Below are 24,912 nucleotides of genomic sequence, written 5' to 3'. Positions count from 1 at the left end.
TCCATGTCTGCACGGCCGCTCTAGCGTTCCCAACTCCTCTGCCCCTCTCTGCGGGAGAGGCGCCGGTCTCGCCGGAAGTCGCTTGTGACTCCCGAAACCGGAAGTTGCTGGGCGGGGCGAGGAGCGAGAGTGGCTTCTGTGGGGAGCTTTAGGCGCCTTTCCCGAGTGGGGCGGCTGCGAAGGCGGGACGGGCGCGAGGGCTGCCTCAGTGGGGGGACAGCCCCCCCTCCTCCCGCCATGTTGCTGCCCTCCGACGTGGCTCGCCTGGTGCTCGGTAAGCCGGCGGGGACGCCGCTCCTTCGAGAGAGACAGAGAGAGCGGCTGAGAAAATGGCCCCGGGGCTCTGACCCGCTTCGGCTGCCTGCTGTGGGGGGAGAGGACGGGTGGGGGCGGCCGGGACCCCTTGCGGGTGTTGCCCTTTTCCGTCTTGGAGGGAAGAGAAGGCAACGGAGCGAGGGGTTTCCTCCACTTCTTGCTTTATTGTTGCTTTTCTAGCCCGCCACTCTCTGGAGACTCCTGGCGGGTGGCAATAGATAAAACCTCCATACAAACCCCACACCCATCAGGCCCCTCCGGGGAGGTTGGGCTCGTAATGTCCTCCGCCTCCTGGTTTTCCTGAAGCGTCTTTCCCGCGCACGGCTCTTCCCTCGCGAAGCGTGACTTAGGTGTCTCCTGCAGGGGTGGCCAAATGTTGGCTCTGCAGGGGTCCCTGGACTGCCCTTGCCAGGCTGGCAGGGGCTTGTGGTAAGTGTAGCCCAGGCACGTCTGGAGAGCCACCGTTGGGGTTGGTGTGACGAAGTGAGATTTCTCATCGGACAGCAGCAAGAGCTGAATGCCCACCAGAGCTTCTTAGTACGCACACCCCGAAGGAAGTGTGGCTTCCATGATGAGAGATGGTGTGTAATCTGAAGAGACACCAGGTTGTAAGCCGTGACTTCTTCGGGGACGTGGGGTGTAGCCAGTGGCCTGGTTGGGTTCCTGTTCAAATGTTTCATGCTGTGGATTTACTTGTTTATAATTTGGTTTTTATATTGCCCTTTCCTGCAAGTGAGCTCAGGGTAGTTTTTAATAAATATTGTTCAAACAGCTTAAAAACAATGTTCGGCTTCTTCATCCCACCCACCACCCACTCCACCATTCTATCTCGTGTCAGAAACTAGTCAATAGGGTAAGGAGCCGAGGAGGGAAGCTCATACGATCTCCAGTCTCCATGGCTTCAACCATAAGCCTGCTGGAAAAGAGCTATCTTCCAGTTGCTAGGGAATTTGGATAGCACCATCAGGGCCTGAGTTTTGACTGACAGCTCATTCCACCAGGTTGGGGCCAGGGCCAAATACGTCCCAGTTTGGTGTACTGGTTAGGAGTGCAGACTTCTAATCTGGCATGCCGGGTTTGAATCCGCTCTCCCCCACATGCAACCAGCTGGGTGACCTTGGGCTCGCCACGGCACTGATAAAAACTATTCTGCACACAAGTGCCTTTTACCTGATCAAGGCTTTCTTGGAAGATGTATCGCTGCCTCTCAATACATACAGTCACCCACCTGTATGGCAGGTCACACACTGTGTTTGGGGTTCAGTTCTAATTTAGAGTTGAATGGTGTGGTGGAAGAACTTTCAGTTACTCCTGTGTCATTTACCAGCCATTAATAGGTGAAATTTAGGATCATTATGGCTTGTAATTTCTTCATGGGTGGAGGCCATAAGATAAGTAGATCATTGGTCCATCTAGTCCAGCATACTCTTTTACACAGTAGCAAACCAGTTGTTCTGGAAGTCCAAACTAACATAGAAGCCAAGGTCTTCCCTTAATGCTGCCTCTCAACACTGGTCCTTAGAGGTTTGTATATGGAGTCGCTCTTCAGTCATTATTGGACCACTCTTCCATGAATTTGTCTAAGCCCCCCTTAAAGTCAGCTACACTCATGGCCATCGCTACCTCCACTGACAATGAATTCCACAGTTTATTTGTTGTTTAAAGAAATATTTCTTTTTGTCAGTCCTGGCTTACTGCTCAGCAGTTTCTTACCATTATTATAGATTCTATTCTGAACTAGGCACTACTTTTCTGTAACACTGTGAATGGAGTTGCTTGGATAAGTTCTAATTGGATATAGAAAATGTGGACAGATTGTGTGGAGGTGTACAGCCTACAGCTTTGGTTGTCTGCTGTTTCCTGGTTTGGTTTTTAATGGAAAAACAGCATGAGTTCTATGTTCTACCTGTGGTTAATGCAGCTTTGAGGGAGGTGGGATTGCTGCTGGGAGAGCCAACTTGGTGTAGTGGTTAGGAGTACTGACTCCTAATCTGGTGAAATGGGTTTGATTCTTTCTTCCTCCTCTACATGCAGCCAGCTGGGTGATATTGTCCTCAACACAGCAGTGATAAAGCTGTTCTGACCAAGCAGTGATATCAGGGCTCTCTCAGCCTCACCCACCTCACACGGTGTCTTGTGGGGAGAGGAAAGGGAAGGTGATTGTAAGCTGCTTTGACACTCCTGGTAGAGAAAAGCAGCATATAAGAACCAACTCTTCTTGTTGAAAATGGTGATGAGACATCTCCCATTTGTCTGTTTAGCCTGGAAAGGAGACGACTGAGAGGGGATTTGATAACCATCTTCAAGTATTTAAAGTATTCAAGTATTTAAAAGGGCGCCATATAGAGGATGGAGCAGAGTTGTTCTCTCTTGCCCTGGAGGGATGGACTAGAACCAATGGGATGAAATTAATTCAAAAGAAATTCCGTCTCAACATCCGGAAGAAGTTCCTGACAGAGTGGTTTCTCAGTGGAACAGGCTTCCTCGGGAGGTGGCGAGTTCTCCATCTTTGGAAATTTGTAAACAGAGGCTGGATAGCCATCTGACAGAGAGGCTGATTCTGTGAAGGCTCAAGCGGGTGGCAGGTTACAGTAGATGAGCGATAGGATTGTGAGTGTCCTGCGTTGAGCAGGGGGTTGGACTAGACGACCCATGAAGTCCCTTCCAACTCTATTCTCCTATGATTCTATGAAGCTTTCTCTGGACTTGAATGGCTGAAACGTTTATCAGCCTGTACCTGATATCCCCTTTTTGGGCAGCATGCTCCAATTTATGGTGACTGTTCAGCTCCAGTCTTAGTTGGAGGGGATTGAAAGAAGTGGTGAGTTGAACCCTATTGATTTTCTTGGACCTCCCAGCAGCGTCTGATAAGTTCAGCCATGGTTCCCTTCTAGTGTGACTGGCTAAGATGCAGAGGAACTGAGCTCCAGAAGTTCTGCCCTTACCTCTCAAATTATTACCGGAATGTAATGCTGAGAAATGATTGCTCGACACTGTGGCATTTATTTAAATAATAATAAAATTTTATTTTAAGCCTGCTCTTCCTTGTTGTTCAGGGCGGGTAAAACATCATACAAAGTTTAAAACATTGCTAATTAAACTAATGCCTCTAACTAAAATATCAAATGGAGGGTTGATATCAGGAGCTGATCTTTCCATCTCTCTCCTCCTCCCCCAGCTGTGAGTCCAGCCTCTTTTGGTGGATGTCATTTTGGGCCCGACCATATGCCTGGTGGAATAGCTCCATCTTGCAGACCCTGCGGAACTGATTAAGGTTCTGCAGGGCCCTGATTTTCCTCAGGAGCACATTCCACCAGGCTGGGGCCAAGGCTGAAAAAGTCCTGGCCCTGGTCGAGGCCAAACTTACCTCTTTTGGTCTGGGGACCTTGAGGAGGTATTGATCTTAATGCTCTTGGGGGAATATAAGGGAAAATATGGCCCTGTAGGTACGCCAGTCCCAAACCACTTAGGGCTTTAAGGATTTTATTGTAAGCCGGCAGGGTCCGGGAGTGGCGGTTAATAAAAGCTAATATAAATAAAATAATGCCAACACCGTGAACCTGATTTGGTCTCCAATCTGGAACCAGTGCAACTGGGAGAGCACTGGTATGATGTGTGTCCTCCAGTGAGTCCCTGTCAGAGCTCTAGCTGCTGCATTTTTGACCACTTGGCATTTCCTGAGCAATCTCAAGAGCAGCCCTGCATAGAGCGAGTTGCAGACGGTCTAAAGGTGAACATTGTATGGATCACTCTGGCTAGGTCTGGCTCTGAGAGAAAGGTGCAAGCTGCCTTGCCTGATGCAGATTATTTGGTTCTTCATTGATGAGGAAGGGTCCAAAATCATGCCCAGACTCTTGACGGAAGGCACTGGTGTTAACTGCCGCTGGTCAAATATTGAGAGATGTATCACCTCCCCCTTGGCATTCCGGCCCAACCAGAGGACCTCGCCCTTGCCTGGATTCAACTTCAGCCAACTGTGCTTGAGCCAGTTCTCCATAGCAGGGGTAGTCAACCTGTGGTCCTCCAGATGTCTATGGACTACAATTCCCATGAGCCCCTGCCAGCAAACACTGGCAGGGGCTCATGGGAATTGTAGTCCATGGACATCTGGAGGACCACAGGTTTTGACTACCCCTGCTCCACAGCCTCCAGCCACCTGACCAGATGATCTGGGGGTATTAACAGATGCCCTCCTATTAACAGAAGTGGGTGTCATCAGCATACTGATGACAGCCCAGCCCGAAGCTCTGGATTTGTGCTATGGTGTTCTGTGTGGTTTCATCTTATCCCACTATACTATTTTACCATCTAATGTGAAGTTTTCAAGCTTTTCATATATTTTTTGGGTAGATTCTTTTCTCTGTTGCCAGCAAGGGCATCACGAGGGGAACAAACAAGGTTTAAACTAGAATTCCTATGCTTGTTGTTCATGCAAAATCATAGTTAACTGGCTAAGGAACATCAGGTTCTAGCTTCAGGTGCTGATTTGGCGGGCGCTAACAATAGGTGCATGTGGGTAACTGTGTTGGTCTGAAGCAGCAGAGCAAAATCCAGTGGGGTGGCTCACATTCCTAGTCACTATCTATAGTTCATTTATGTAAATCAGGGGTAGTCAAACTGCGGCCCTCCAGATGTCCATGGGCTACAATTCCCAGGAGCCCCTGCTGGCAGGGGCTCATGGGAATTGTAGTCCATGGACATCTGGAGGGCCGCAGTTTGACTACCCCTGATTTAAACAATGGTTTTATGCAGTGTCTGAACTGAGCCCATAAATTATCTGTTGGGTATATCTGGCACATGATGAGGCAAATGATGAGGCAAAAACTTTTGATTTGTCTGCTGCAGGATATTTACAGCAAGAAAAGCTTTTAACCACATGCCGGACGTTTATAGTGGAAAGCTCAGATCTAAAAGAATATGCAGAGCACTGTACAGGGGAAGGCGTTGTTCCAGCTTGTTTGTTGGTGAGTGCATATTAGTACCATTTTTATAACTCTTGCATGCAACCATTACATTTTTCAAGTGAATCTGGTTTCATTATACTTGACGTCATTTTAAGAGTTGCATTCCCTACCATGAAAATGGTCTGTTTGATGGATTTTTGGTCCATGATGTCTCTGTGACCACTATGCTCTTTCTGAGCTGGTCTTTTGCAGTATGTTATTACTTTAAGTTCTTTAGTTTTAACACTGTTCTCTCTTCTGCAGTCTCTGTTTGGAAAAAACTTGACTACCATCCTGAATGAGTACATAGTAATGAAAACCAAAGGTAAGCAGAGAGAGCTGTTAGGGCAACACAAGGAATAGATTTTCTGCTGGGTGTTGGCTTTTTGGATTTTGTACTACCACCTTGTACGATGGGGAACAGCCCTGCAAAAACAGAAGCCAGTGGGCTCTAAAGAACAATGGCCGTGTTTAAAATCCAGGCTCCACTCAGTGTGGAAAAGGCCCACTGGCCACCTGCAAGGAGGGCAGCTCCATGGAGATTTTCTGCTAGGGTCACCAACTCCACGTGGAAAAATGCCTGGAGCCCTGAAGAGAGGGTGGGAAGTAGGGAAGATGCGGCTTGGATCGGGCTAGTGGCCCACCCACTCTGTGTCCCCCAGTGGCCAAAACTCAGGGCCATCAAGAGGTCCACCAGCAGGGCCCGAACTCCAGAAGCCCTCCCCCTGTTGCCCCCCAAGCACCAAGGAGACCAAGCATGATTGCCCCACACATAAGAACAGAAGAGAAGCCGTGTTGGATAAGGCTACTTGTCCATCCAGTCCAACAGTCTGTGTCGTGCAGTGGCCAAAAAGGAGGGGACTTCTTTCTGCCGATTCTTCCTTCCTATTGCATCCCCTCACATTGTTCCTAAGAGCTGCCAGCACTCAGGAGTAGCTTTTCAGGGGCCCCAGGGAACTACAATGGAAAAAGGCAAGGAGGTTGTTGCCTTCATTTTGGATTTCTTTGGATTCGGCTCCTGTAGTCTCTCACTGTGCAATTTCTCTATATGGCATGTTACTTTTTCCAGTCTCTACGTCTTTCTTTATATCTGATATAAGTTTGTTTGATGTCTTTTAAAAAAAGAAACGACACACGATGTTCCTGCAATGATGTCATCTCTGTGGAAGAAGTTGGACTATACACTGTCTCAGATCAGGTAACTTGCTTTGAATGGAAACACTAGCCTGTTTTTCTTTGGGAGTCTGCCTACACTTTCTAAGTATAGGAGCGAAAGGCCTTCTACCTCTGTGCTAGAGTATTGTTGCTGTGGTGATCGCTGGATTGATGTTATCTCCATAAATTATTAGCTCTTGAAGTGGTTGTGAATCTTTTGAGCTTGAGTTAAATCAAGACGACCAATCAGGGGAGTGGTAGAGAGGTGTCTTGACTTGTGCATGAAATGCAGATAGCTAATAATGTCATCAAAAATCCCAAAACTAACATCTGGGCAATTGAGACAAGTTTAATTACAGTTATTTCTACAACCCCCCCCCCCCCCCCCGCCAGATTGTACACATATGGGATCCATGAAAAACTTGCATGGAAATTTCATCTCTGGACCCTTCCAGATTCTGATTGCATACCCCTCCCACCACCTTTCTCCACTCCCTTCGTACCAGTATTTCCTGCTCCTCCAATCTCTTTCCATCTACCATCTCCTCCCCACAATGATCCCTGCCTCCCTCTTGCTGATCTACAGCACCCTCTTTCCTTTGTTGATGGTATAGTCTGTTCCAATGTGCTTTGGCTTTTTTTTTTCAGGAGCATGCAGAATTCTAGTGCATTTTCTGTTCACCAAAGGGGTATGTATTGGAAAATTATCATAGACTATATATGTGCTATGAATGTATTCCTTGTAAGCCATGGCTAGGTAAGAGCCTTAAGCAGTTCCTTATGACATGTAAGATGGAGCTGTTCCACTGGGCCTATGGTTGAGGCCTTGCAGTAACATCAGAATTTTAGCTGGCCTCCCTGCCCAAATCCTCCCAATTAATCCTCCTCTGAGAAATGATATTCTCATACAATGTCCTCACCTCTTGACAAATATGTGTTATCGGCTAGAACAGTTTTTTTAATCATTAGGAAATTGTATTTTTAAGTACACATAACTTAGATTAACAATGATGAATGAAATGAAACAACAAGCAACATGGAACCGTAGAAAAATTAAACATTAAAGTAACTCATACTGATAGCCTAGTGGGTTGGGTGGAGTTATGGTGGGTGCCATGGGAGGGGGCTCAGGAGAAGGCCCCTTGGGAAGTGATGGTGCAGGTCACGCAGCTTAACTGTCGAGATGGCTGCTTTGCTCATTGAAATGCAGTAAATAAACTATTTACTAATTCTGTGAAGGTGGCAGGTTACAGTAGATGAGCGTTCGGGATGTGAGTGTCCTGCATAGTGCAGGGGAGTTGGACTAGATGACCCATGAGGTCCCTTCCAACTCTACTATTCTATGAATCTCTTAGGCCGCACACGAAGCGCCATCGCAGATATGAAGAAGCAGAAGTGCCTCCAGCCGTCGGCCTCTTCCAACTTGGGAGCATCGTGTGTCTTGCTTCAGCCAGGACAGCTGAGCTCTGCTCCAATGACAGCCACGCAAGTTTTCCTCAAACCAGTGGCCACGCCAAGCCAGGCTCAGACAAGAGCCAACTCTGCATCGGCACACCGGACCCAAGCACAAGGAAGCAGCAATAACAGTGAGTGAAGTTTGGTACACACATCTTTTTTTAATATTGGCAGGGGAGAGTTCTTAAAAATCTTCAGCTGAATTACAAGTAATGGGGAGGGGCAATAGCTCAGTGGTAGAGCATTTCCTTGGCATGCAGGAGGTCCCAGGTCCAATCCCTGACATCTCCAGGTAAGAAACAGATTGTGGCCACTGCCAGTTTGACTAGACCAGGGGTTGACCACTTGCTGGCAGGGGCTCATGGGAATTGTAGTCCATGGACATCTGGAGGGCCACAGTTTGCCCATCCCTGGACTACATAGTAGTGACTTCAGTGGGCTATTCAGTATAATCCTGTGTTGTGCGTTCATTATGAGGGTGGCTTTCCAGAGTGGACTCCAAGGGCAACTTCTTATTGCACTTCTTTTAAAAACAAAAGAAGGGTTGAATCTTCTTAAGGCACTTAAAATCACATAGTTGCTGCTTTAAAAGAGAATGTATTTTTTTTTGGGGGGGTGGGCATCCTCCAGGGTGCAGGTGTTTCTTGTTATGGTCTACCACTGAAAACTATTACTGGTATGTTTTAAAGCAGGAGATTCTCTCGGCTTACTTTCTGCCGTAGTTCAAGAACGAAAGCTTCACTCAAGCGCAATGTCTCCAGGGAAACGAAAAAGGTGCGTTCCAGTTTTCAGCTTCGGTTTTAATTTTATGCATGCCTTGTGAGCTTGGTTGGACAACATCAACTGAACAACGAAGTCCACAGCTGGATCATGTGGAATAGTCACGTGATCCTTTGCTTACGCATCTCACTTGATTCTCTCTGCTTTCTCACTGTCTTGCATGTGAACCTGTGTACAGTCACTTTTCCTCAGTTTTACCCTCCATGTTTATTCTTGCATCTCTAGATTGCAAGCCTTTGAGCAGAATCATAATATTAAATGTCCTAATGCAGGGATAGTCAACCTGTGGTCCTCCAGATGTCCATGGACTACAATTCCCATGAGCCCTTGCCAGAGTTTGCTGGCAGGGGCTCATGGGAATAGTAGTCCATGGACATCTGGAGGACCACAGGTTGACTACCCCTGTCCTAATGCATGTGGCTCTTGATAAGGCCACAGCATTACAACTGAAAACAACGTGTGTGTGTGGGGGGTGTCTTTCACGTGAATTGCTGAGGTCTTGCCTTTGTGCTGTGCCCTTTATTTTTGTGTCACTTCATCTCCCGTTCCTTACGAACTTCTCAAATATTTCAGTGACTCCCAAAAGAAAAAAGCCATATCCTCTGAAACACAGTCGTCTAACAGTAGCTCAGAAGATTCCCCCACAGCGGAAGAAGATAGCTCACCAATGGAAGAAGAAAGTGAGCCGCTTGAAGAACTCATAGATGGCAATTTTCCTGTAAGCAGAATGAAATGACTACTTGTAAAAGGAAATGGGTGCGGGAGCTTCCCCAACAAATCATTTTCGAGATAGTTACTAATGACCAATCATCATCTTTAGACCAATCATCAAATTTGGTGCTTTAGAATTTAGGTATAAAAGCTCATGTTAATATGAAGTAGCTGTGAGCTTCATGCTTCAAATGTTTGCCATACGTGACCAGATGGCTTCATGCGCAATGGGATTTTGCAGTACTGACTTTACTGCCCAGTCCCAAGGTTGCTGCATAGTTCCGAAATGGAGATGGTGTGAAATTTGGTGCTAATCCCTGCTGCCCTCAGGCTAGTTTAATCTTAATCCTTAGAGTTTCATATATACAGATTACAGGCAGGTGAGGAGAACTTGTTTATTAATCAGCCAGCAATTTTTTCCAAGTCCCCTCCCCCTTTATTTTGGCATGGGAGTGTAATTCCAGTTTAGATGTCCAGTTTAGATGTCTGCTAGATACATTGCTAGCACTAATGAAGTAGTTGTTTTCTTCCTAATATTTCTTTTTCAATGACTTGGACCTCCGCATATTCGTCTTGTAGCAAATGGTTATTGAAAATGCCAGAGAGAAAATTCTGAGCAACAAATGTCTCCAGGAGAAGCTAGCTGAAAACATTAACAAATTCTTGGGCAGGTAATGGTTTTGATTTGGAACATCCTACTTCAAATTGCCGTTGTTTCTGAACTCCCCTAAATATTTTATACCTGTGTATGTGGTTCTTTTTCAGCGATGGCACGGTTACTCAGACTCCAAAGCAACCAGACACTGGCCCTACAATACAGGAGTCTTCAATTGATGAGCTTCTTGGTCTCCAAGTAAGGTCTTGAGGTTTCCTACGTATTGCATGAAATGGGTATAATGATGCTAATTTGCTGCATTAGAGCACGGGTAGTCAACCTGTGGTCCTCCAGATGTCCATGGACTTCAATTCCCATGAGCCCCTGCCAGCAAATGCCATGGTCCTCCAGATGTCCATGGAATTGAAGTCCATGGACATCTGGAGGACCACAGTTTGACTACCCCTGCATTAGAGGACAAGACTAGCCCATGTTACTAAACCAGCATAAATATTTTGCATGATGTGGGAGCCAGTTAACAAAACAATGCCCATAAAGGACTCGTTGGACTTCCTGTGTTTTCTGCCTGCCGGGGATTGCATGGAGAGGAGGGCTGTCAAACTTCTGGCTGGCTGCAGAACGTGAGCCACATTCAGCTTGGTAGGTCACAGGTTGTCCAAGTGTGCTTTAAAGTAATTTTCCCCCTGGCCAAGAGAAGGGATGGTACTTTGGAGACAGTTAACCAGGAATCTTGCACCAGTTGGGTACTCATGGGAAGATAATGGGAATTGCACAAGAGTAGGAATTCCAATCTGTCAATCTCACTTTCAGGTCTTTAGGCCTTAAGCTTAAGTCTGCGGCTCTTGCTGTGAGTTGGAGCCCACAAGTGACTTGTGACTTCTTTGCAGGTTGACTGGGGGGCCAGAAGGGAGGAGGTGAAAGGGTGCCAGTCTTTCTTATATCTATAGCACGTTTCAGCTTCTAGCACCAAGATCTGTTTGAAGAATTCAGTCTGCTTTTTTTAACTGAAGGCATTTATTTTAGCTGCCAGGAATGCATTTCTAACACTGTGTTGAGATGTCCCAATAAGCCAGCTAGTTGTTGCTTACATGCATACTTGCGTCCTTCCTTATGTGTTCCCCCACCCCCCACCCCAGGAGAATCTTAGCTAACTCCAGTTATGCCTGAGAAGGCAGTGAAGGAACAGGCATGCACCCAACCCTGACAGCAAACTTGGTTTTTGTTTTTAACATCCCAGTTTCCATGTTGCTTTGTTGCAACATCTGGATGCAGCCTAGGTAAAGGCACTAGTTTAAGAGGAAAATGATTTTACATTTAAACCAATGGCTTGATTGTTTTTAAACAGCAGGGCGAGATTCACATGACAGAGGAAGCCATCCAGGAAATTCTGGAGCAAACTGAGTCAGATCCAGCATTTCAAGGACTCTTTGATATGTTTGATTTTGGTATGATTTTGCACGCTCTCTATCTCTATATAGAAAATAACAAGCAGTATGAATTTTAAAGGGAGGATAGCTTTGAGGATGAAGCAGCATTTTAAAATACCCTGCATTTTAAGAAGAAACCATGGCTCAGCTAAGACATTTTATGAAATCATGGATGAATTACAGCGGCCTTTCTCAACCACGGTTTTGTGAAACTGGGGTTTCTTGATAGTCCTGGAAGGGTTTCCTGAATGGGTGGGAGTTAATACATTTTTAATATATTTTTAATATATTTTTTAAAATTGTCAATTTTATGGTCATGCCAACCCCCCCCCTCCCCAAATGGCTAGTGAGGGGCCTAGAAGGGGAGGGGCCCCAGGTGGGTGTAAAAGAGTCAAGAAAGGTTGAATAACTAACTTCACTAGAAGGACGGGAAGTCGGCTTATTTGCCATAGTTAATCTTACCTGGGTTTTGGGTGATAGCGGAAGGCAAGGTATGATCCTGCCTCCTGCTCTCTCACCACACAATAAAGATGGATATTAAAGCCATAATTTCGAGGATGGTGACCAGGATTTAATTGATTGTGCTGAAGTAACCCATAGTTTTGTGTTACAGCCGAACTGAGCCTTAAATGTGTGCTTTTCTCTTGTATTTGACGGTGAAATTCAATGAACATGCTCTCATTGAGCAGTTGATGGGGGAGAAGGATGTTTCAGCACACAGGGTTTTCTTGTTTTCTTCTGTCAGGCAACAAAAGACCCCCCCCCCCAATTACTTGGTTACCAGTCAGCAGTTCTGTGGAAACTGCTTTGCTCTATTCCAATAAGTTCATGAATCTCTGTCTGGTAACCCTGAAATATTTGTGCTGATTTGTAGCAGAAATCCTTCCAAAGCCCAGGAAGGGCAGACCAACAGCCGAAGGGCAAAATTCCTATTTAACTTAGAATTTGTGGAGGGAATGGATCATTGATCATTTTTGCCCTCCTGTCACTGGCCAGAAGGGCTTTAAAGTGGATGGTAATGAAAGCAGAAAAATGTCCCTACATTTCAGTAAGATTTATTGAGTAACTTTTTGGCCTTTCTTTTGGTTTAGCATATAAACCTTGAACCTTATCCAGCGTTCCCCCCCACACAACAAAGCTACATTTTTCTACATTTTTCTTTTTGAAATAGGTAAAACCAAGGGTAGCAAAAGTGCTCCTCAAGGCATCCTTGCTCAGAGTGGAGGGGAAGAGAATGCTATGTTGGTGGATGAAGAAAACCTGAAAGCACTTGAAAGCTATATTGGAACAAAAGAAATGAGTAAGAACTTGCTTCCAAAATGTCTTCTGGTACCTGGGTGGACCCTGTGGTCCTCTCCTTTAACACCAAAGTCTTTTTCCGGTGGCAATGGTGCTCTCGGCAGATTTGTAGGACCCAGTCTTCTGAATACTTGCATATTATTTTTTTACCTGCGCCAGAAACTTTGCTTCCTTTCCTCCCCTCTCTTCATTAATAATTTTTCTCCTTTTTCCTCCCCCTGCCTTTCTGTGAATCTTCCTCACCCCTCTTTCTCCTCCTCCCCTGACAATCCCCCATTTCTCCCCTTCTCTTTTTTCTGACCATTCTCCCAGCTCTTTGGCCTCCATCTCCTACGTTAATCCTCCCACCCCTTCTCTGTCAACCTACCTCCTTTCTATTACTTTGGCCTCCCCTCCTCTGACCATTCGCCCTCCCCTAATCTGTCAATTTACCCTGTGCCTTTTCCCCTCTCCCTCAGTCATCTATTTCCCACCCCCACTTTCTTCCACTTACCCTTCTGTCAATCCTTCCTTTCCCCCTTCCCCTTATCTGTCAACCTTCCCTCATCTCTTTCTCCCCCAACTCCTTCGACATCAGTCTTGTCCCCTTCTCTGTCAGCCTACCTGATGGCCTGGTGGTAAAGAAAATGATTGCAACCTTCTGATTGATCATATGGTTATTAGAAATTGACTATAGTTCTGCATATTGGTCTGACTGTTTTTGACCCTTGGTTCTTATCAAGAGAGCAGTATATTCCTCTCTGGGATGTAGCTTCCCATGAATTGTAGGAGGGAATGTTTTGAGCAGGGTCAAGCCGGTCTTCTCTTGTGTGCCAAGGCCAGAAAGCCTGAGTAAGCCATTACCCTTCTCTCTTTTATAGCAGGGGTAGTCAAGCTGTGGTCATCCAGATGTTCATGGACTACAATTCCCATGAGCCCTTGCCAGCAGGGGCTCATGGGAATTGTAGTCCATGAACATCTGGAGGACCACAGCTTGACTACCCCTGTTTTAAAACATCCAGCCTGGGAGAACAGTTTGCAGGAAAAAATGTGATTGTCTTCAAAAAATACATCGTGTTTAAGTTCCCCTCAAATAAAAAATCATGGCCTATACAAAGGCAGACAAAGCACTGGCCTTTTGCTTCACAGCTCATGGTGCCAGCATCTGGGAGGCTCTCCGGGCCCGGAGCAGCTTCCAGACAGAGTATCAGCCATGATCAGTAATGTAATGGGGGGGGGGGAGCGATAGGGAATTCTGACAAGAAGGGAAGGGGGAAGAAAGGGGGTTGTCAAGAATAGGCTTCATAATATCTTGTTCAAACTCAAAACTTTGGTTCAGGCATAAGGCCTACAGAACATGGGAAATTTCTGTTTCTGAGCACCAAGGCCGAGCTGACTGTGCAAGAGAGATAGGGAAAGCTGGGTGGTAATCGCAGGTGCAGGTATATTTCACCAGCCTGACTGTTTCAAGGCCACTCTAAGACCGTTTCTGCACTGGAGGTTTCATGCTGGGCTGCAGGCTGGAGTTTTAGTCGTGGCAGGTTGCCCCACCTCTTCCTGCACCCACACGGGAGAGCATTTGGCCTGGTGCACCTCATCCGACCCGGATTTGTGCTCCTGCGTGGGAGCTGGGGCAGTGCAGTTCCCAGTGCGTAAATGGTCTAAGTGGTCCTACACATTCAATTTTGGGAACACAAGGATTCATAGGAGCTTGCTAATTGGATCTGATATAACTGTAGAATGCCAGACACTAATTGGCAATCTCACCCGATTAGGCTTACCTAGGTTATACTACTAGGCCATCGTGTTAAGGCCTTGCCGTGCATGCTTCATCTGAGGGGCGCAAGCAGGCAGTCAGCTCAACTTAATAACGGATGTACTGGGACTCTGTTGCAGGTGATGGTTCCCAAGACAGATTGTCCTACACAGGAGACCATTCCGAAGAGGCCGTTTGCATCCTGAAGTCTGGGGACAATGATGTAATCTTGGAAGAACATCTGAAGATGCAAAGTATAATAGATGGAGAATTTCAAGTGGTCTCTGAAACAAGGATTGAAACGGATTCAAATCAAACTAGACTGGATAGCCAACATCTCCAGCATAAAACTACCTTTGAATCTGACCCAGACCAGGTTTCTGCTCTTGAGTTCAATGAAAACCAAGAAGATTCTTATCAAAAGCAAGAAACAGCGGCAAGTAGAATAGATGCAGAAATGGAAACAGGCCTGTTGCATCAAGGTGTCCAAAATTTGCCTGAATTGCACTATGATCAGTTGGATAATCAACAGAAGTCCCTCTCGGAAAGAGCTGAGTGTTGTTCGTTGCCTGATAACATGTTATCTGAAAACACAGATGCAAAATTTCTCGCTCCTCTACATGCTGGTCACAGTGAGATGCTGGAAAAAACAAATGTTGTTGACTCTGACCATTTGGAAGATGCAACTAAAAGGGTAGAGCAGGCACCTCAAGGATCTGCTTTCTTTCCTGCCCCCAGCCCCCCAAATCCTAACAGTCCTACCCTCTCTAACTTCCAGGAGCAAAATAAATTGGCAGATTCTATTACAGCGCCTGTAGCCAGTGCATCGAATCCAACTCCAACTGAGCTCCAGCTCGAAGTGGTTGATACTTCCAGCAGTTTACCTTCTGAGGACCAGATTGTGCTTGCAGAATCTTGTTCAGAACCCCCTAACCAGAAATCGGCAGATTCTGAAGTGATGCTGGTAGAAATGCAGGAGCCGTCGTCTTCCACAAAACCAGACGCCGATAGCTTATTTCTTCCTTCCGACAACGAGAGGCATACAGAAATGCCCGTGGAAAGCCAGCCCACCACACCCACTGCTTGCTCTGTGCCTCCACCAGAGCCAACAGGGGAATCGAGTCCAGGGGCCAAAGCGGCAGGCAGTGTTTCCTCCAGCGGCCAAGCTGCCGAAGACGATCCTTCCAGCATTGTCTCCCTCAAAATCATCATCAGCGACGACCCCTTTGTTTCTTCAGAGACCGAGCTGAACAACGCCGTTTCCAGCATCACTGGAGACAATTTGCCAACCATCATATTGTCTTCTCCAGCAAAGTCACCAACCCGGATGATGGGACCAGCCAGGTGCATAGTAACTCCAGAAGAGGCAGAAAGGACCGGGGAGTCCACTTTGGTAGAACAGAATCTTCTCATCGTCAGGTCTCAGGATTCCGTTGTGAGCACGCTCAGCGTGCAGAATGAAGAGTGCGCCGTCTTTTCCGTTTCCGGGGCTTCCAGTGCTGCCAAGGACGGGGGATTTATACAGCTGGTGCCAGGCGCAAGCACTTCCTTCAACGGCTCCAACAGCGTTTATATCGCCACCTGCATGACTGAGCCAGCCGCTTTGGGTACAGGGGTGACCCCATCCAATTTGGTCATGTTGCCGGGCAGTTCCACGTCCCTCACACCGCAGGTCCCGGCGGCACAGCAGTTACGGACCCCTCCCAGAACAAGCGGCTTGTTCGCCATGAACCCGCCAATGTCTCCAAACTTTTCACAGGGTAAGTAGTGGTTATCGCTAAGATTTTTACTGCTCTTAGTTAAGAATGGTTTGTTTTAGTCTTAAAGCAGGCTGGTGCACTGGTTAGTGTGCTTTATATTTGAAGAAAGCTCTGTGGTGTTGGGTTTTTCTGCCATCAAGTCACAGCTGACTGATGGTGTCTCAGTGGGGTTTCCAAGGCAAAAGACATCCAGGGGTGGCTTGCTGTTGCCTGCCATGGTTGAGGTATTCCTTGGAAGTCTCCCATCCAGGTTGTAGCTAAGGCTGACCCTGCTTAGCATCTGAGATCTGAGACGATCCAGGCCGGTCTGGGCCCAGTTCAGGTGATCGAGGGGTGATGGCCAAATGGGAAGTGATAGCAACTGATTTGGACAGATAGATCAGCCCTCCATCAATTCTAGACGTGTTCCAGGAAGGGATTAATAACAGAGAGGGTGTAGCGATGGACTCCATTACTGGACTCTTGTCACGGTTGTCTGGCTGTTTTTAATGTGCTATTTTTGGATGCTTGGTTTCATCCCAGTGCTCTGGAAGCAGTGTTCACCTGATTGTATCTCCTGAGCTTGGTGATAGGCAAGATTTGTGGACTAAACTTAAGATCAGACACAGTAATCAGTGTATTGGCCCTCTACACAGAAGTGGAAATCCATCCAGGGAACATTGCAGGCTGGAGGCTTTCTTTAAGAATCTCCTCCCTGGAAGCCTTCTAGGTGCTCTCAGCCGAGACACACCATCTTAACAGGGATTGTTCTGAGGGTGGGATGGCTATAGTGCCTTGTGCCACCAATTGCTTCTAGATAATTAGAAGAAATTGGTAATAGGCCCACTGTTTGCCAGGCGGCCTCTGTCCTCTTTCTCGGGAGAGATTTTACCCTAGTAGGACTTCTCCTTGACGCTGCAGACTTCAGCAATAGATGGTTGGTCAGATAGGCAGAGAGAAGAAAAACAAAGGAACTCTGCCTAGAAATGCACTAAGCAGTCAGGCTTCCTTACTCAGGAGCTCCAGTGCAAACAGGACAGTCCTTCACAATCAAGTCTTCTGTCTTCAGTGTCTCTGGCAGTTCTGCATACATGGGGGGCCTGGTAGTGGGGAAAAAAGGGGTCCCTGGACTGTCTACCCATGACCCACCGAATCCTGGAACTGGTGCTGTTGGATAGCCTGTGCTAGTCCACACAGAAGAGCTTATCCGTGTCTGAGCCACTCCTTTGACTTTGTCATTCATGCTCTGTACATTGAGGGTATTGCCTATTTCTATTGCTTCTGTCAGGCAGGTAACTAAATGTGTGGCTCTCTGTATATTCATGTGGTTCCTGGGTCATCTTTCATTGGGGCAGCTTACTAGACCAAATTTATGCTGTTTCCGGAGGAGGATGTAGTGTGGCCTCAGACTGTTCTTCGGCTTTCCTTAATTAGTGGGGTGGAAGACTTTCTCTGTGTCCTCTCTGGAACAAAACACTAAAAGCCGTTACTGACCTGCAATTAATGTTTAGGTTCTGCCATTATAATCGCGTCTCCCGTGCAGCCTGTGTTGCAAGGAATGGTGGGGATGATTCCAGTGTCTATAATGGGACAGAGCGGAAATGCCTTCTCGGATCCTTCCCGTCAGGTAAAACGCTTCCGCCCGCGTATTGCAAGACTTTCCAGCTCAAAATGGCAAGAGGTTTTCACGGTGCTGCTTTCATTTTTCCCCAAGGTCCTGCACATGCCTATACAGACGTCGCTAGGCAGTGGAGGAGTTCCGAAATTACCTCTCCCTCCCAAATCTCAGAAATTGCCAAGAAGCAAGTCAAATGCCGGTAAGATGCTGAGCAAAGTTCTGGGCTTAACTGACTCCCCCCCCCCCCCGAGATGCTCTAATTCTGGAAGTTAAGGCTACTTTATTGTGTTTTTGTTGTCACATCACAGCTGATTTTTGGTGATTCTGTGTGGTTTTCAAGACAGAGAGATGTTCAGATGTGGCTTACCATTGCCTGCCTCAACATCATGACCCTGGTCACCCTTAGCGGTACTAGCCAGGGCTGACCCTGCTAAGCTTCCATTAAATGAAAAGAAAAACAAAGATACAAGTTTTTCAATGTGCATAGCTTTATTTATTGCAAAGACATATTCTGTAAAATATTGATATTGTTCCTTTATTGTAAGGGACAAGCTTAATTTTCTGCTGAGTGTGTAACTTCCAAGATCCGACAAGACTGGGTTAGCCCGGGCTGTCCAAGTTAGGACATTGTATGGTTATGAGACCACAGATAAAACACTTGACTTGGACTACACAGTTGGGTACCAACACAGGAAAGAGCTGATACTTCCCCCCCCCCCCCCAAAAAAATGTTATCTCATTCTGTCTTTTGCTTTTTAAAGGGAAGCTAAAAATGGATCAGAGTGGATCGGATTCTGTAAATCGTCCCGGTTCTCGTATGCAAAGGTCAGCAGCTGATTTTTCTTTTCAACAAGAAACAAAACTTTTCTTGACTCCCAGAATCTCCAAGGAAGCAGTCCTCAAACATATGAACTAACTAGGGGTGTGCATTCAGCTAAAACAATTTAAGATGATCCTGATGTAGCTGGGCCCAAATAAAAGGAGATTCCCCCCCCCCACACACACACACACACTTTTAGTCAGCTATACTGGTCAACTAAGGCTGTAGGGGTTTCTCAGCTCCACACTGCCCCTGCTGATCCTTTCAGGTCTGTGCAGCAGAGAGAGCTCTCCTTGCTTCATGCAGATCCTGGGGAGAGCTTCTGCTGTGGCGCAGTTTAAGCCCTGCCACAGCAGGAGTCCTCCAATATGGGTCTGCAACACGAGGAACTGTATTAAAGTGTCACAGCATTAGGAAGGTGGAGAACCACTGATTTATCAGAAGATCTGTAATGTGGACTAATTAGGCACATTTATTTTAGTTTTGAGGGAAGCTGAACCAATGGGTTCCTGTTAAGAATCGGGGGAGGAGAGGAATGTTAATCCTAGTTTTCCAATTTAATCCCTTTGCCACCTACTCAAAGCTCTTTATTTGCATAATAATAGGGGGTAATTACAAGTACTCTCGCTGTGAGGCAAATAGTAGCTTCGAAGGGGCAGAATTTTCATTTGAAAAACTGTATAGGGGCAGAAAGGGTCGTCCTCTTCCTTTAGTGGCTGATTTGACCTCTGGCAGAAAAAGGCTTCAGAGATCCTGAAGATGAAAAGATCATGTCTTCTTTGACTCAGCAATAGCATTTTAAAAATGACGGAGGAAAAAGAAAACCCCTGAAGGTGAATCATGCTAGTGAAAGTTGCACGGTCTTGCAAATATCCCAAACTTTGCTTTCTTCCAGAGGTGGAAACTCAGAGAGGAATGCCTGTGCCAACTTGAGGAAGAAACTCGAGGCTGTAGCTGTTGATGTCACAAGCTCCAGCCCCAAGCAAAATGAGACCCACAGAAGAGTCCTCTACTTTGACAGCGCTCTGGCTGAAACTGGGGGAAACCCTCCAGCTTCACAGAAAGAACGGAATGAAAGCCCTGTACTCTCTGGGAACTCTCACAGTGGGGCGCCTTCATCTGCCAAAACTCAGCCCAGCAAAAGAGAGCGAGAGAGGACATTGCCTAGGATTTTATGTAAGCCGGATATTACTAACAGGACCACGGCTGTGAAAGAAGCCCAGTCCGAGAGGAAGGCTTCAGGGCTAGGACTGGCATCGGACATGCTAAGAAAGCAGACCGCAAATAAAGAGAATGAGCTAGAAAGATCTGTGGAGAAAAAAAGCCCGAACCATGAAGTGGCTTCCCTGTCAAACGGTCAACAAAGTATTAACCTTCACGTGGAGAAGAACGGCTCGCCAGCGCAAGAACCGACCAAGAAACAGGGGCTGCAGGTGAATGCCAATAGCAAGAATTCTGGAGTCTTGACTTCAAAGGAGCCTAAGAAGGACTCAGCAAAATCTCCTAGCCAGGCCCACTGCTTGACCAGTCCCTTAACCAAACAAGCCGTAGAGCTGCTGCATGACATTCAGAAGCATAGTCCTGCCGCTAAACTGCCTGAAAACGGGGACTTGCCAGTTCCCCGCACTCCTGGTTCTGGGGAGAGACACTCAGAAGACACCTTTGATATAATAAGGACACCGACATGTAAACGGTTCAGTGAAGACAGTGCAACTCCCAGGATCATGGTCCCTCCAGCTACCCCTGACTTGCCAGCTTGTAGCCCAGCAAGCGAAACCGGCAGTGAAAACAGCGTGAGCATGGCTGCCCACACTTTAATGATACTTTCCCGAGCAGCTATCGCAAGGACAAGTACAAATACGCCTCTCAAAGACAATACCCAACAGTTCAGGTCTTTAAGGAGCGCAGCAAAAAAAAGGAAACAGGAAGAGGTGCTGGAGTGTGAAAGAAATTCCCGGCCCGCCAGCAAAAAGGACCTTACGAACTTCACAGTGCCAATAAAGAAGAAGAAAGTAAAGGTAATGAGTTCCCATTTTACATGCATGGTAAACGCTTTGTTAGCCGAGGCTTGAGCATCGGGAAATCTGTTAACCAGTTTTGCCCCCACATCTTTGCATAGCTTCCTCTCCAGTTGTCTAACTTGATGCTTCTGGCTGCAGTTGAAGCCAGTTGAGTTCCTCAGGTGGCTTCAGAGCTGCTGAGAGCCAGTTTGGTGTAGTGGTTAGGAGTGCAGACTTCTAATCTTGCGAGCCAGGTTCGATTCTGCACTCCCCCACATGCAGCCAGCTGGGTGACCTTGGGCTCGCACGGCGCTGATAAAACTGTTCTGACTGAGCAGTGATATCAGGGCTCTCTCAGCCTCACCCACCCCACAGGGTGTCTGTTGTGGGGAGAGGAAAGGGAAGGTGACTGTAAGCCGCTTTGAGACTCCTTCGGGTAGAGAAAAGCAGCATATAAGAACCAATTCTTCTTCATGCTGCGTAGGTCAGCTCTGTGATCTCAGGGCAAGCATAAGGTGGCACCCTCAATAATATGGTGCTGGTTGCTGTGGTCTCTTCTGCTTAGCAGGTGGGGTGCAAGTATAAGATTGATTAACCAGCAACACCCAGTCCTCATGAATGCCAAATGACAACGCTTTTAGTGTAATAATGTGACGTAGATTGTGTACCAGTTTAGTGATGATATGTAGAATAGAATCAGCCATCTGTTCTGGCTTCTAGCTAGGCAGCTCCATAACCAAATATTTTCTCAGCATGTTCATACATGTGGCCAAGCAAATCTCTTCCCTATAACTCATGTTAGCACTTGGAGAAACATTCCTGTACCCTATGCGGGTTGTTGCCAGTATACAAGGTAGAGTTTTGCTTTGTCCTGGATGGTTTTTCTTAATTGTGGGTGAGAGTGTTCACTTTGGAAATTTGATATTTTTGCCAACAGACCATTTAAGCCCAGAATCCTGACTGTATCAAATATGTCATTAGGAATTTGACAGATAATTCCAAATACTGGTTTGGATCCCATAGATGTCCACTTGCACTCTAGTACTTGTGCAAAACAAAATGTTAAAATTACTCCTTGATGCCTGCTTGTCCAAATGAAAGCACATCTTTTCTTCCTGGACAAGACAGTAGGGATGTGGCCTAGGTGTTTGGCTATTAGCTTCTTTGAATTTTTTTTCCTCACAAGAAACTGTGGAAACAAGGATGAGTGGGAGCACCTTGTTTGGGGGCTCATAGAATGGGACCACCCAGACCAATTTCCTTGAGAGATTTTTTAGTAGATAGACAGCACTGAGTCCTCTGCAATTTTGGCTGAAAAACAGCCACTCCAGCCTACTGTTTAAATATATACTTAACTAGTAATCAAGCCCGCTGTACGTAAAATACAGCGGGTGCTAGGCATGGGAGCCCCCGGCAGTCGTGCGGAGCGCGGCTGCCGGGGCTCCCTTGGGCAGCGGCCTGATGCGGCGAGAGGCACTTCGCGCCTCTCACTGCGTCAGGCCGCCGGCAAAGGAGCAACTGCGATGTGTGCGGCTCGCAATTGCTCCGGCGGGGACTCGGAGGGACCCTCCAGTAGTCTGTCCAGAGGAAGGGGCCAATCGGCACCCTTCCTCATCACGGACACATCCCGCCTCCCAAGCCCTTATCCTTTTATTTAGTCCACGGCGCCTGTGGCGCCGCGGGCTGTGTTAAGATGTTTAGTATTTATGACTTCCTAAAATCCAAATCTACAAAATACCAGGCTTTTTAGATGCAAATCCTTACTGTAGTTAGGCCAGGATATTTATTTTCCTAGAACTTAATGGGATCATATGAAGCACCTTTTGCACATCCTATTGTTCCATGTGCTCATTACTTTACCAAAAATAATATATCTGCAGCTGTTGCTCCAGCTACCTTTCCCATTCATGTGTCATGAGATCCATCATGTTGTACCTTCTGGAAGAATATTGGATGGGGTCCATATCCATGACCCTTTTCTTCATTGGATTCAACCTGTAGTGTTTAGTTTTTAACTTTCGGGCATATCCAGCCTTTTATTCTGTGTATACACTTTTATTCTTCCTCTTTTTCCAAGTAGCTCTTCTGAGGGTGAGTCACTGGCTCAGGATTCCAGATAGTAACAAATGGGTACAATTTCAGATCCTAGTCTAGCATATTGACCCCCACTGGCTCTCAGTGCTTACAGGTGGCTTTAGAGCAGGGGTAGCCAAACTGCAGCCCTCCAGATGTCCATGGACTACAATTCCCATGAGCCCCTGCCAGCATTCGCTGGCAGGGGCTCATGAGAATTGTAGTCCATGGACATCTGGAGGGCTGCAGTTTTGACTACCCCTGCTTTAGAGATAACCTGAACACTATAGACACCTTTGGGCCAGTTTGGTGTAGTGAACCAGTTTGCTGTAGTGGTTAGGAGTGTGGACTTCTAATCTGGCATGCCAGGTTCGATTCTGTGCTCCCCCACATGCAACCAGCTGGGTGACCTTGGGCTCTCCACGGCACTGATAAAGCTGTTCCGACCGAGCAGTGATATCAGGGCTCTCTCAGCCTCACCCACCCCACAGGGTGTCTGTTGTGGGGAGAGGAATGGGAAGGCGACTGTAAGCCGCTTTGAGCCTCCTTCGGGTAGGGAAAAGCGTCATATAAGAACCAACTCTTCTTCAACTCTTCTTCTTCTTTGGTCAGTTACAATATTGGCTTTTACACAGTGATGTAGTATTTTCATGAACGATGGCTCTTTAAGCGCCCTATTTTATTTTCTTTCAGCAGAAGAAGCTACCCATTTCCTTTCCTGCAGGGATGGATGTGGACAAGTTCTTGTTATCGCTGCATTATGATGAATAATCGTCTTCCTGTCCGATCATGTTGCTCCCTCCTGAATGCTGCACGCTGCACACTTGGAAAACTGGACTTTTCACTTGATAAAAGAAAATCACCCTGGTTCTGAAGGACGCTATTTATCAGTAGAATTTCCATGCGGTGAACATTCTTTGGAGTCAGCACTTAATACAGATCCCATCTTTGCACAGATGTTCTCGGCCGCTGTAAATATTGTACAGGTGTTGATGTTTTGAAACAAAATATTTTATTAACCGCAGACACGGTGTTCTGCTAAATCTATATATTATCGGTCCAAACTGGTTCCACAGTGGTGAGTATCCCTGCTCCTAAACACCCTTAAAAGTTGGTGCTATTGAAATCAATGGAACTTGCTTCCAAGACACACAGGTATATACACTTGAGGTCACAAAATCTGCAGCTAAGCTTCAGACTGTGGATTTAGTTGGGGGAAAGGGTAGACGATGTCTCAAGTCTTCGATAGCTAAATTACAAAAATAAGAAGTTCAACTACTTTTTTATGGGGGAAATCTATTTTTTCCTGTTCAACATATCTTTCCCTCTGGTTACAAATGTTACAATAAAAGCTTTTCAACTTTCTGGTAACGCTTTGAATCTTCTTCATTATATTCTGCTTAAAACATGTAAAAATGTAACTTTTATCTTCCTTAATACTGGAAGGGAATGTTGTAGGGTTGGTTTCGGTTAGTTATTTTGATGGGAGACCACTAAAGAGAACCAGGGCTGCTATGTGGAGGCAGGCACTGGGAATGTCTGCTTCTCTTTTGTCTTAAGTTCTTCACCACCAAAGTTCGTTCTGGTACCTTCGCTATACCCGTTCTTGGTGTTTTGTACTGAGGTTTTGACTTGACTCTTCTAGAGCTTTGCTTAAAGTAAATTAGTGCTGCTTTGTACCTCTTATTCTCTTTAGACGTACACCTTTCAGCACCAACAACTACTCTTGAACTGGATTGTGAGGGCCAGTTTGAAAACGCAAGTAACAGCCCCAAATGCTATCTAATGCACCTGTGCATTACCAAGCCTCCATAATAAACAGGCCAGGGAGGAGATGCTTAGAACAAGCTCTTGACTAAGGTTCATCATTACATTTGTCTACTTAAACTCTTGAAACACAGCTGGGCTGGATGGGTCACAACAGAAACTATATATAGCCCAGTCTGCAATGCTTTGAAGAAGAGGGGGTTGCAGGTTGAAATCTATAGAGTCCTGGGGGTTGGGTTACATGGGTAGGACAACTGCAGATTGATGACCAATTGTCTAATGGCAAATTACCACTGGAGAAATATGAATGTCTAGCCAGAAGCCACTTGCCAGGCTGTTAGGGCTCAGTCCAGAGCAGTGATGAATCACCTGGCTGTCCTGAATTTCAAATCTATTCAAGGGTCTGGTTCTAAACAAAAGGTAGCTGGAAGATTATCTCCACTGTACTATTAGATGTAG

At 46.4% G+C, this 24,912-nt stretch overlaps 1 protein-coding gene across 3 annotated transcripts; it reads left to right on the top strand.

Moving 5' to 3' along the window:
- The first annotated feature begins 73 nt into the window (after positions 1-73).
- Positions 74-24,057, top strand: NPAT (nuclear protein, coactivator of histone transcription). 3 transcript variants are annotated; one of them, XM_077341594.1, is made up of 18 exons: positions 74-274; positions 5,161-5,279; positions 5,523-5,583; positions 6,384-6,456; positions 7,062-7,102; positions 7,769-7,999; positions 8,561-8,642; positions 9,222-9,366; positions 9,939-10,030; positions 10,125-10,212; positions 11,321-11,420; positions 12,574-12,702; positions 14,577-16,196; positions 17,687-17,802; positions 17,890-17,992; positions 18,555-18,618; positions 19,509-20,631; positions 23,380-24,057. In XM_077341594.1, the coding sequence occupies exons 1-18, from the start codon at positions 238-240 to the stop codon at positions 23,455-23,457; spliced, it is 4,302 nt and encodes a 1,433-aa protein (XP_077197709.1). In that variant the 5' UTR covers positions 74-237; the 3' UTR covers positions 23,458-24,057. The 3 variants fall into 3 exon arrangements, with proteins under 3 accessions (XP_077197709.1, XP_077197708.1, XP_077197707.1); XM_077341593.1 differs by having other exon boundaries at positions 8,558-8,642; positions 23,383-24,057; XM_077341592.1 differs by having other exon boundaries at positions 8,558-8,642.
- The last annotated feature ends 855 nt before the right edge of the window (positions 24,058-24,912 follow it).

This window comes from Paroedura picta, chromosome 6 (assembly GCF_049243985.1).
Source record: "Paroedura picta isolate Pp20150507F chromosome 6, Ppicta_v3.0, whole genome shotgun sequence".
Lineage (NCBI taxonomy): Eukaryota > Metazoa > Chordata > Lepidosauria > Squamata > Gekkonidae > Paroedura > Paroedura picta.
This window is presented reverse-complemented; position numbering and strand designations above follow the sequence as displayed.

Coding starts and splice junctions, on each gene's coding strand:
- NPAT (XM_077341592.1), top strand. CDS start 238: ATGTTGCTGCCCTCCGACGTGGCTCGCCTGGTGCTCG. Junction 11,421..12,573: donor CTTTGATATGTTTGATTTTG/GTATGATTTTGC, acceptor TTTTTGAAATAG/GTAAAACCAAGGGTAGCAAA. Junction 18,619..19,508: donor CCCGGTTCTCGTATGCAAAG/GTCAGCAGCTGA, acceptor GCTTTCTTCCAG/AGGTGGAAACTCAGAGAGGA.